A 12,487-nucleotide genomic window follows, 5' to 3' on the forward strand; every position below is an offset into this window, starting at 1 on the left:
GAAAACCAAATCAAGATTTATCTTTTGAAAAAATACAGGGAGAATATCCAAAGAAATAATAATAATACCCATTTTATCATTAAATTTCTTGATCTACAAAGTATATTTAGAAAGAGGTTTCAAGGTGATAGAATATCATTTCTTCTAATGGAGTACATACTTTGTATTATGTATTTTGACACAAATAAAAACAGTAGGTCTATTTTTAATATAGACTCTACATTTAAATGTTTAAAATGTGTTTTTTCTTTTCAATAATATTTTAATGTACTTTCTTCTTGGAAAGTTTATGTGTTTGATCATATTCATTTTTTCCCAAAGGAATAATTTGTTATAATATATTTTAATTTTAATTTTTACCTAATGCTATTATAAATTTTCTGTGAAACTTATAATATTATATAAATTTATCAATATAGGAGAAGGAATTCAAGAGCATGATGAAATACACTGTATTTTTAATTGTCTCTTAGGGTAGTATACATATAGATGCACACACACACACTATCTATATATATATGTATATATATATATATACATATATATATATATACCCTCAACACTAGCACATAAAACAATAGTTGAATTATAAGTTTTCTAAGTCTCCTCTATTAATATCACACATAAAGTGACACTTTATTAATTCATGTACTTGGTGTAGGTACTCACTGGTAAAAAGTTGCATATAGGGTAATTCATTTTCTTGTTTTATCACATGTTCTATAGCTTCCTATCCCAATTAATAAATCCATTCTAAGATTTAGCAGTTTGAGGGAGGGATGAATGAATATGGATAAAATTTCATTTCAGCACTTCTTGTCTCCTTATCCCAGTGTAACTATAAACAGAGATGTAGCTACAGAAGAATATAATAGATTACAGGATGGGATAGACAGAAGAGCTGGTAAGAAAATGATATTGGCTCTATCCTTGGGAGTACCTTCTTCTGTGTTTACTTACAGTGATGTCTGAATTCATGTACTGTAACATAGACTGGTAAAATTATAGTGCAGAAAAAATTATCATCAAGCCTAAGTATACATTTGGAAGTACAGGTCTATCAGAATTCACCACTAAGATCCAGGCCTTCTGACTGTAAGCTTGTTGGACTTACTCATTGGTATTCTTTATCTTAAAGGGATACTCAAACTGGGGCCACTCATTTAGGTGTTGCTGAGGAAAAGTCAATGTATTCTTTTTCCAGACCTTGGATGAGACTGCAACCAAGCTTATCGACAATGACCACTATGACTCTGAGAACATTGCTACTATTCGTGATGGGGTATGCCCAAGGCCCAGAGCCTTTGTCTGTCTGTCCTTCTCTGATGCTGCGATGAAACGGTGACAAACAGCAACTTAGGGGAGGAAAGGGTTTATTTGGTTTTCAAGTTTCAATACACTGGAAAGGAAAACCAAGGTAGGAACCTGGAGGCAGGAAGAGAAGCAGAGATCATTGCAAAATGCTTCTTACTCACTTACTCTTTCTGGCTTGCTCAGGCCGCTTATTTACAACACTGAAGATCACTTGACCAAGGGTGGCCCTGCCCACAATAGGCACATGAATTATTAATCAAGAAAATGTCTTTACAAATATGCTCACAGGGTCAGTCTTATAGAGGTAATTCCTAAAGTTTGAACTTCCCAGATGACTCTAATAACTCTAGTTTGTACAAATTGACCAAAACTAGCAATATTTTGCTTGGGCACTGGGATCCAGAAAAGCTTGGGGGGAAAGATAGTCAGAGTGGGCAATAATCTCACGTTTCTATGTATGCTTTTGTTGACTGTGAGTTTGTTCCCAGATTAAAGGGTGTGTGTGTGTGTGTGTGTGTGTGTGTGTGTGTGTGTGTGTGTGTGTGTGTGCTTTTCAGCTGCTGGCTAGGCGAGACGCTCTGCGTGAAAGGGCTGCCACTCGACGAAAATTGCTGGTAGATTCCCTGAATCTCCAACAACTGTACCAAGACTCGGATGACCTAAAGACCTGGATCAATAAGAAGAAAAAGTTGGCTGATGATGAAGATTACAAGGTAGGGAGATTTGTTCAACCTTGTTTATACATATTGACAGTTTGTTTCTTAGACTGTAGGTTAGAGCCAAAGGCAACTGACTTTTCATTTACAAATGACAAACAGAGCTTGAAAAAAAGTGATGGCTCCCTGGAAATGTACACTTATGGTATGGGAGGTCCTTCTGTCTATGTGTTGGTTTTTTTTTGGTTAATGGATAAAGAACCTGTTTGGGGCCTATAGAGGAGCTATAGGGGAACAGAGCTAGGTAGAGGAAAACTAAACAGAATTCTGGGAGAAAGAAGGGTGATCAGAGAGATACACCATGTAGCCCTGCTGGAGAAAGATGCTGGAACTTTAGCCGGTAAACCACAGCCACATGGCCATATGCAGATTAATAGAAATGAGTAGAATTAATATGTAAGAGTTAGCCAATATGAAGCTAGAGCTAATGGGCTAAGCAGTGATTTAATTAATACTGTTTCTGTGTGATTATTTTGGGGGTCTGGGTGGCCAGGAAATGAACAAGCGACCAAACAGCCTCCTTCAACACACTTAGATAAAATCCAAAGGTCAGGATTCTGGTTTATCTCATACCATATTTCTTTCTCTTTTCTCAACTGGACCTCCTTCTAGTGTCCTTAACAGGATGAGGGACAGGGATGCTCCTTACTTCGATGCTCATAGTTCCTCTAGGACACCTTCTGCTTCTCTCCACACCTCTCTCATTTGTAATAATTTAAGATAAAGTCAGCTCAGAAGTAACTTAAGCATTTGGGTAATGTAGACTTATGACCTCAGCTCTGTGACTAGAAGGAATGAACCCTTTATTGCACGAATGAAGAAGACAGCTTCTGAACTGGAATGTGTCCAAAGATAGCTAGTTATTTAGAGCATGTTACCACAAAGATTGAAAGCATTTGGACTCTCAAGTGCAACATGGGCTTGAAATTTTGACCTGTAGTCTTAGTTTCTGTGACTGTGAAAATTGCTGGGGAATCTTTGGGCTGCTGATTTCTCTTCCTTAGGGTTGTGCCATGGATGCTTTCACTCACATATGTAATTAAATAACTTTTATTGAATTTGTTCTTCAACAATTCATAGATGGATAAAATGCATTTTCCTTATTTTATTATTATAAATTCCACCCTCCCTTATCTTCTCCCACCACTATTAGTCCACCTCTTTCCCCTACAAACTCCTGAGGTTTATGTTCCTTAGATGTGTGTGTGTGTGTGTGTGTGTGTGTGTGTGTGTGTGTGTGTGTGTGTGTACATGTACGTGCACATGCACACACATGCAGACATGTGCCACTGAGTTTATTAACCTGGATCGTCTGTGTGAACATGGATTTGGAACTATGTATTCATTGGAGACTAGTAAACTCCTCACTAGATGAACTACTGAAGACAATAAATAATCTTCCCCTAGGACCCATCAGTAGCCAGTAGTTAAGCAGTGAACGGTAAGGCCCCATATGTCCCTGCTGATCTGCGACTGATTGTTGATTGGCTCTGTTTAATGCAGCCCCATTACAGTCAGTCACACTTTCTGTCAGATCATGGCTGCATTGGTTGTGTCATGCCCAGCATTTCACAGCCCCTCTCCCTATCCTTCAGTTCATATATTCTTTCTACTTTCTCTTTTGAGATGGTCCCTGAGCCTTATAGGCAGTTTAGGGCTAAACTCTCAAAATGTATTTGTTATCCACATCTTCAATAACTATCTATATCTATATTCACCATCATTTATTGCACAGATATGCTTCTCTGTTTAATGCTGGGAATAACATTTGTCTACAGGTATAAACATAAGTATATATAGATATATGTATGTTTAATGTATATTTATATCAAGACAGTTTGACACCATAGCAATTTACAAGAATACTAAATATACACCTAGCGACTGAGACTCCCTCTGCCAAGAGCTTTGGATTAGCTTTACAGCACCAAATGTGAGTTCCTTTTGGGAGAACAATCTTCAGGTCCAAACAGAGAGTAGTTGTTTACCCCTATGGCAGTCCTCCCTCTAGTTCACTATTAGGAACATTTATCTTGCAGGTTAGTGTTATTTGTTGTGGGATTTATAGCTGAGTAAGACCGTCAGTGCCTTCTCTCTATTAGGCTGATTGGTACCTTCTGGTGCAGTGAAAGATCGTGAACATGGAGATAATCTTCCAGTTCAGTTCCACCTTGATTTTTATAGCATCTCATCATCTAGTTCTGGTTTTCCTAAAACTCTCTGTCCCTCCTTCCTCAAGAAATGATATCCTTTATTTTCTTGTCTTTTCTCAGGATGTGCAGAACTTGAAGAGCCGGGTTCAGAAGCAAATGGACTTTGAAGAGGAACTGGCAGCTAATAGGATTATGCTCAACAACCTGGAGAAAACTGGCCAGGAGATGATCGAGAATGGTCACTACGCCTCTGAAGCTGTGGCTGCCCGCATGAGTGAGGTTGCCAACCTCTGGAAGGAGTTGTTGGAGGCAACAGCACAAAAAGGTTAGAAACAAACCTTTGGATAAAAGATAATTAAATTCTTAAATTATAAAATCTACTAATTCTGTCCTTACCTTGTTGTTTGGTGAACTGTTTGAAATGGGACCCTAGCCATTTGCTTCCCTGTGTCATGTGATCATCAACATTTAAAATCTAGTCTAAATATATCACATTATATATTTAATTTTTTAAATGCTTCCTTTATTTAAATTGGAATTTTGTTGTCATTGAAACTTCTTTTTTTCGTTCAATTTTCTCCTAGATTTTTTTCTTACATAAATGTTGAAATATTGAAAGCCATGAATTCAGTTTTGGCTTTGTATCTAACCCTAGTATACTTGAGTTATTTTTAACATATTTTGATTATATAAACTAGACTATAAATGGGTCATAATATAAAATCTTAAAATGGACATTAAGGGTTTAGAAATGAAAATATTATTGATATCACACCCAATGGTTCTATGTATTTTGTTCTTATAGAGTTTGATAAAATGCTTCTTTTTTGCCTATGAAAACTGATCAGACCCTATTATAAGTTTTCAAATACATATCTCTCACCTATTTTTATCTTGCCTCTTACATTTGGAAATTAAGCTTTTGTCTGTCAGTAATTTTTACGAGTGATGTTTTCTCTGTTGGTATGTTATTGGTACTTTTTATGACTCTCATCTGAAGACAGGATTTTGACCTGGGTACAAAAAAAGGGTATAGAAGAAGTCATATTGATTTTGGGGGATGTCATCCTGATTAAGGGAAAAATATAATCTTCCTTAATAATAAGCTGTCATGGCTACTATTATGCTTTGAAGAATAATAATGCAGATAGCTACAAGGTAATAGAATAAAGAATTGGCCAAACATAATGGGAATCACCAAGGTATTCTAGAAAATAAAATGATGAACTATGGTGTGCGATGAAAGACATTCACTAATTACAAGGCCAGCCATACTACAAACAACCTCAGAATTTCACACATACCAGCTCCATGACTGAGCAAATGTGATGTCTGAATTTAAATCTCATCCAAAGAAGGGTCTGTACACTGTTTACCAAATGGCACTTGAAAATACTCAAAAGAGTTGAAAACTAGCAAGTAGAACTACATTCACCAGAGAATGTAACTTATCGTTTGTGCTTTGTTAGCAAGTCTGTATTTAAAACCAAATACCACCAGAATTCCAACATATGATGGCTTCTTCTATAGTTGAATGTGAGCTGGTTTTCTTAATTTTTTTTCTCTTTGGAATATCCAAATATATTCCTCCTTAAACTGAGGGATGGGTCTTACATTGTGCAGAGAAAAAGCCTTAGTTTTCTCTGTCTTCCGCCCAATGCCCTCCCCTAGGGACCGAGCTGCATGAAGCTAACCAGCTGCTGCAGTTTGATAACAACGCAGAAGACTTGAAGAACTGGCTAGAGGACATGGAATGGCAGGTTACCTCTGAGGACTATGGGAAAGGCCTGGCAGATGTGCAGAATCTCCTGAGGAAACACAGCCTTCTGGAGTCAGCTGTGGCCGCTCGTCAGGTTCGTTTTTAGCTTTTTTGCTAATTATAGAATACCGAACATATACTCAGCAGATATTTATAATCTGTAATTATTATTATTCCTATTAAGTGATCAGGAAACCAAAGGATATTTTTCAAATATTTAGTTGGCAAACTGCCTCTCCCCATTACCTCCCGAGTCCTCTCATTCTTCTGAGCAAGTCATACTGGAAACTGATGACTAGCGTAAACAATTATTAACTCTTCTAAATATCACACCACTCTCTCAGTCTAGAATCCTAGGATGTTTTAGACACCCTTGACATCTACTTTGCATTTGCTCAATTGTAGCTAATCTCACATTACTCTGTATCAATACTAACTATCGCGTATAACTAAGAGCTTCCTATTTTGATATTCTCCATCCAAGCGATCTTACCAGTCCTTTTAAAAAATATCACAGGGATATTCAGCACATGGGAATCTCATCTAATTCTTAACAAATTCTATAATTTCCTAACACACATTGTTTTCTCCAACAGAATCAAGTGGATACCCTCACAGACATGGCTGCACATTTTGAAGAAATAGGTCATCCCGACTCTGGGAACATACGTGCAAGGCAGGAGTCTTTGGTGACCCGCTTTGAAGCTCTGAAAGAGCCGCTGACCACCAGGAAGAAGAAACTCATAGACCTACTCAAGTTACAGCAGATTTGCAGGGACTCAGAAGATGAGGAGGCCTGGATCCAGGAGACTGAGCCCTCAGCAGCTTCCACCCAACTCGGTCAGTTCTGCATCATCAGAGTGAGCAGGCAGGAAAGGACCAAGGTCTCCAGGTTGAGAGAACAAGATGCAACAGTGAGGGGATAGAAGGTTCCTCTTGGTTCTTTCATACCAAACTCATGAATTTTTTTCTGGCCTCCAGCAAGCTTTAATACTTAAAAATTGTGTCAACAAATTTGCCTTATAAGATAGCCATGAACCATGACATGAATTCAGTCCTATAGAAAGATCTGGGGTGCTTAGCTTTCTAAAGATTGAGCTAAAATTTATTTGCTGATACTTTTTTTCTAAGAAGTAATGATTAATGTTTGAAGTAGTGAATGTATTTGTCTGGGTGATCCTTTAAGAACTATGTGACCTACTACAGAGATTCAAAAGTGAAATATAGCTGTACAATTGTTTTATACTTTAGAACTTATTAATTCATAAGTGTAACTTCCAGGATAGTTGCCTTGATGTACAAGAAAAAGCACACACAAATATTACACAACTTTATCAGATATACTGGGAGCTTCAATGAAAGGCCATAGAGAGATTTGTCTACAAAACCTTCAGAAATAGCATGGAGAGTGCCTGGAGAGTAGCTTAGTGCCAACTACAGGAAAGAGAGTCTGGAAACTAGAGGGTTTAAGCATGTTGAGTATTCAGGGATGGTAGAGATGGATTAAATTCTCAGTGGTCATATTTGTGTGATATTACTACTGGGCAACAGATAAAACATGTATTATGAGTAAGATCTATTCACAAGGACAATATTAAACCTTGAATTATTTTTCTCTGTAGGCAAGGATTTGGTTGCAGCCAAGAATCTTCTGAACAGACATGAAGTCATCTTGGCAGACATTTCTAGCCATGAGCCACGCATTCGAGTGATAACAGAGAGGGGGAACAAAATGGTAGAGGAAGGTACGTGTGACACTGACTGATTTGCCCAAACTCCACGATGATAGACTTTGGAAAGAAGTTTAGATAATCTTAGTACCTAAAGTGAGTTTAAAACTAGATTACATCACTTTCCAATTTAATGAAGAAATTCCCTTTGAGTGTTTGTGACAAAGCAGTATACATTATGTTTTTTATAATCCTGCTGTAGCAGAAGATGTTCAAATACATTATTAAATCTTTACTGCTGTAAATCCAAAATCATTAAAATAAATCAAGGTTAGCCTAATTATCAATGCGCTTCTTTGGAGAAGATACAGAATTCAAATCTATGTTTCAAAGCCTTATAAAACACAAGACTCTTCCCTATGTAAGACTTTCCAAATATCTAAAAGCCTTGCTTCTCATTATATGAATATAGTAGAAAGGTCATTCCTTTAAATTTCTCTTTTTATGAAACTTTACTGACTATTTGTGTGCTTATTGTCCATACATAGAAAGCTCTACTCTCTAAATAAGATGTTAGATTTGAGCATCTTATGCCAGGTATGGACAAGCAATCCAGGTTACACTAAAATATTTTCTCTCTGTTAACTAATCAATTATTAGTATCTAGTTTTAAAAAGTTTAGGTTGAATTAAATTTTGCTGAAAATTTTCAGTTGTGAACTAAGTTATGTAGACCAATGAAATTTATTTTCCTTTTTTGTTGCTTAATCATTTGTTTGTTTTTTAATTATATCTTTCCATGGACAGTAAATTTTTGTTTCTCTAATTCTCTGACTACAGGTGTTAATATTTTTCTATATCTTATTATAAGATCATCAATTTTGTTTTAGAATGTTTGAAAGCTTACTAGGATATGCAAATATAGCTGAGGTATTTGTCCTTTTGATCAATTGTTATTTCTACAAAATGAAATATCCATCTTTGTTCCCAGAAATATTACTTTTTCTGAAATCTATTCATGTTTTTAATGTAATCATTTGGTTTGTCTTTTAATTAGTTTTTACCTCAAAATTTCATGTTTACCTTCTTGTATGGTAACTACTAGTAAATATAATCATATGTATGGCAGCTTATTAGGGGTACTACACGTTGTTTAAGTTTTTATAGATATTCTGAGAGCAAAGCACAGGGAGCTATTATTCTAGGGTTTAAAATACATATTTTAATTTATGACATTTAACCTCAGATAGTATAGCATTTCATTTGTAAAGAAACATCCTTTAGTGCATTCTTCCTATTCTCTCTTTTTCCTACTATTATGCATTTTAATTTTGTTACATCATAAATCTTTCAATGTTATAACATCATTTTTACTTTAGATTTCAATTATCTTTGAATAACATTGAGAAATACGAAAGTTCTCTCCATATATTTACTGCTTCTGCTGTTCTTTGTTTCTTTGTGCTGATTGGGATTACTATCTGTACTGCTTTCTTCCTACTTGATGAGCTTCCTCTGTCGGTCCTTGCAGCTAACCATAAATCCCTTTGCTTCTGTTCATATGACTATCTTAATTTATTTTACATTCATTTTTTCAAGTGTATTTTCATTACATGTCAAAGTAGCTTCCTTAAAGATGCAAGTACGCTACCCTCAGATTCACAGTTTCTGATCTGAAATCTGATGTTGTCCACTGTCTGCCATGAATCTTCTTTTCCAAACTCCTTAAACTTTCCTCTTTATTACTCATACTTGTTTCTTCAGTTTGATAGTCATAGCACTTCTTGGGTCTTCATTGTGATTTCTCAGACAGACTGTATTATTGGACTATTTTAGAGATAATCTAGTACTACAATACTGTTCTAATGACCCTACTTTGTGTTTATCCTTTCTGTTTATCGGGTCCTAGTTTTAACTATCTGCAATTTAGATGAGTCCTAAGGATGGTATTATGGCTGCCTTCGAATCATTTTTCATCATTTCTTTGCATGTGTACAAATGAGGCATCAATCCAACATCCAAATGGACCTGAATGTCTTTGAAGCCACGACTCTGTGAAGACCTTATCTCTTGTGTTCTCTTTCTCACATATTCTTGAATTTCCCATTCTCTATCTCAACAACTCAGGTTTAGCTTAGATTAGTGTTCTAGCAAAGAATCTCCAAATGATTCAGGGTATAAGCTATATCCTTAGGGCATGTCTCAGCTTTTTCCTTTTCTTTTATTAATGCTCTAAAAATCATTATACTCCCCATATTGGCCTGTTTTCTACTTTTAAAGGAGAGTGGAGATCTGCTAGTCCGTCTGCTGAATTTAGAGAAGAAATGGTTTTCACCCTGAGTCTTACAGCACTTGTGGGTGTTTTGTTTTTGTGTCTGTATTTGTCAGCTCATACCTACTCACTCCCCATCACATACATACATCGATACCCCACCTATAAGACATCCCAGATCCCAGAAATTCTATTGTGATCCTGACTAAATTCAGCATCATCTTGCCTATTTTCTTTTCTCCAAGGTTTGATGAGGATTAGAACATGGCAGCTATGAACGAGGGTCATACTCACTATATCTGTACCTACTCCATAGGACACTTTGCTGCAGAAGACATAGCATCTAGGGTTGAGAGCTTGAACAAAAATATGGAGTCTCTCCATGCACGAGCTGTTAGACGGGAGAATGATCTCAAGGCCAATGTCCAGCTCCAACAGTACCTGGCGGATCTGCATGAAGCAGAAGCATGGATTAAGGAGAAAGAACCAATCGTAGACAACAAAAACTATGGAGCTGATGAGGAAGCAGCTGGGGTAAGGAGGGGTGGAATGGCCATGGTTTAGTGAAAGCTCATCAAATTCCATCAAATGCTAGATTATCTGATGTTTCGGCAGCGATTATTTTCCTTTTGCCTTGATCTGCTGTGATATACCCAAAGTTAGCAAAGATACCAAAGGAACATCACATTTTTCCCTAATGTCATAGAAATTTATAGATCCTATAAAGAGTACCTAAATCCAAAGTCTGTGATCAAAGATCTACACCTGTCTTGGTCCTATTCTGAACTTTTCAAAGTCACCCTGAACTTCTGTAAGTTAACTAGTCCTTTAAAATGGAAATATGAATTTCTTTATTGAAATGAATTCAGACAGACAAGTTGGGATAGGAAAAATCTAAAGGATCATAAATTACTTTCTGTCCATCTTACATCCACCACTATGATTTGTTCAGTTTCATATAGAAAGCCTTTATAGACTTCATTAGCCTTAGAAACAGTGTGTGTTTTAAGTTTTTCTGATATGAGTCCTGCAAAGCAACATTACCCATATATTATTGTCCACAGTTGCACCCTGTAACCATTGTGATATGTCTTGGTTAAAAAGTATGTAAATCTTAGTTAATTTCGACTTGATCAAATACATTGAAATTGTTATTCACTTGTTTGCTGAAATTTCCTTGAGTCTTGCAAATGCTATATGAAAAGGCGTTTTCTAGTATAGAAGTAAGCGATTTAACCCAATCACATAATCCATTAACAAATAATAGTAGTGGAAGCACCTCCCTGGCAATCTTGCTGTTTCTCTGATATTTGCTCTAATTATTTTTCCATCAAAAAATGCAGGCCCTTCTCAAGAAGCATGAGGCCTTCCTGGTGGATCTCAATGCATTTGGGAACAGCATAACGGCTCTGAGGGATCAGGCAGAAGCCTGCCAGGTAAGAAGTGCTGGGTTCTTATGGTAGCCACCTCCCTCACTGTAAATGGAAAGGAATTCTCTTCTAACTATAGATGTAAAGGAGTTCGCTTTTCACTATAGATGTAAAGGAATTTTCTTACTATATATGTAAAGGAATTCTCTTCTTACTATAGAGTAAAGCAATTCTCTTCTTACTATGATGAAAAGGAATTCTCTTGCTTACTCCTCTTATTTTTTCCCTTTCAACAAGTCAGGAAAGAATGGCAAAGAAAATACTAGCTCTGTAATTATTTTAGGTAAGAATTCTAAACTCTGTGTAGCATCTCTAAAGATATATGCCAAAAGAACTTTTCAGTAACTATGAAGTTTGGTCAATATACATCTTGACTTTCTCTTTCACTCCTTTTGATCTTCTTTATCCGTACCTTTCATTTGCATCCTCTTAATCTCCTTGCTTTGTGACTTGGCATTTATTTGAACATCAAGAGTTATTAAATATAAAGATGCAGGTTTTGATTAAAATAATCATATCAGAAAATTAGTTTGTTAAGGGGTATTTTTAAAGCCTATGTAATACATGCCTAAGCAGAAAATGAAAATGGGACCACAGTAGAAAAGAACCTCTGTTCACATGGAACGTATGTGCCAGGAAAAGAATATTGTTTTATAATCAAGATATGGAAAGGCTACTTTATAGCCTATAATCTATGAGAATTGATGCTCTACAACACAGGCCATTCAAGTATATGTGAGAAATGAGATGAAAGAGGTGATCAAAAGTGATAAGCTTGGAATTAACTAAATAATAAAAACAGCTTGCTGTGTACAAGGAAAAGAGAAATATATATTCCATATATACATGGATATGGAATTATTCTAAGGAGAGATTGAGAGTTCACACGCTCAGACTCCACACACTGAGCATGGCAAGTCAACATAGGTTTACAGCCCTCCTGCTTGCCCCTGTATCTGGCTATATCCAGTGGGTGCCTGGATATAAACAGATAGATGTGTCATATATCATGAGGAAATGCAACAGGTAAGGGGCAATAAGTCAAAGAATCTATAACAGGAGATTCGCCTTTAACATCAACCCGCAGGGAACATGCTCAGGAGACAACAACACTGAACAGAATTTAAAACAGAATATGTATCCTGGAACAGAGTGATCTCTGTAAAGATAGAGA

At 36.3% G+C, this 12,487-nt stretch overlaps 1 protein-coding gene across 1 annotated transcript in view; it reads left to right on the forward strand.

Moving 5' to 3' along the window:
* Window positions 1-12,487, forward strand: part of Spta1 (spectrin alpha, erythrocytic 1) — a 71,672-nt gene that overhangs the window by 15,147 nt on the left and 44,038 nt on the right. The window contains exons 13-20 of the mRNA XM_075989204.1: window positions 1,205-1,282; window positions 1,872-2,027; window positions 4,304-4,508; window positions 5,855-6,036; window positions 6,539-6,782; window positions 7,565-7,687; window positions 10,200-10,417; window positions 11,227-11,319. Of these exons, the coding sequence (XP_075845319.1) occupies window positions 1,205-1,282; window positions 1,872-2,027; window positions 4,304-4,508; window positions 5,855-6,036; window positions 6,539-6,782; window positions 7,565-7,687; window positions 10,200-10,417; window positions 11,227-11,319 (1,299 nt within the window). The remainder of the gene's footprint in view (window positions 1-1,204; window positions 1,283-1,871; window positions 2,028-4,303; window positions 4,509-5,854; window positions 6,037-6,538; window positions 6,783-7,564; window positions 7,688-10,199; window positions 10,418-11,226; window positions 11,320-12,487) is intronic.

The sequence above is a fragment of the Microtus pennsylvanicus genome, chromosome 10, assembly GCF_037038515.1.
Source record: "Microtus pennsylvanicus isolate mMicPen1 chromosome 10, mMicPen1.hap1, whole genome shotgun sequence".
NCBI lineage: Eukaryota > Metazoa > Chordata > Mammalia > Rodentia > Cricetidae > Microtus > Microtus pennsylvanicus.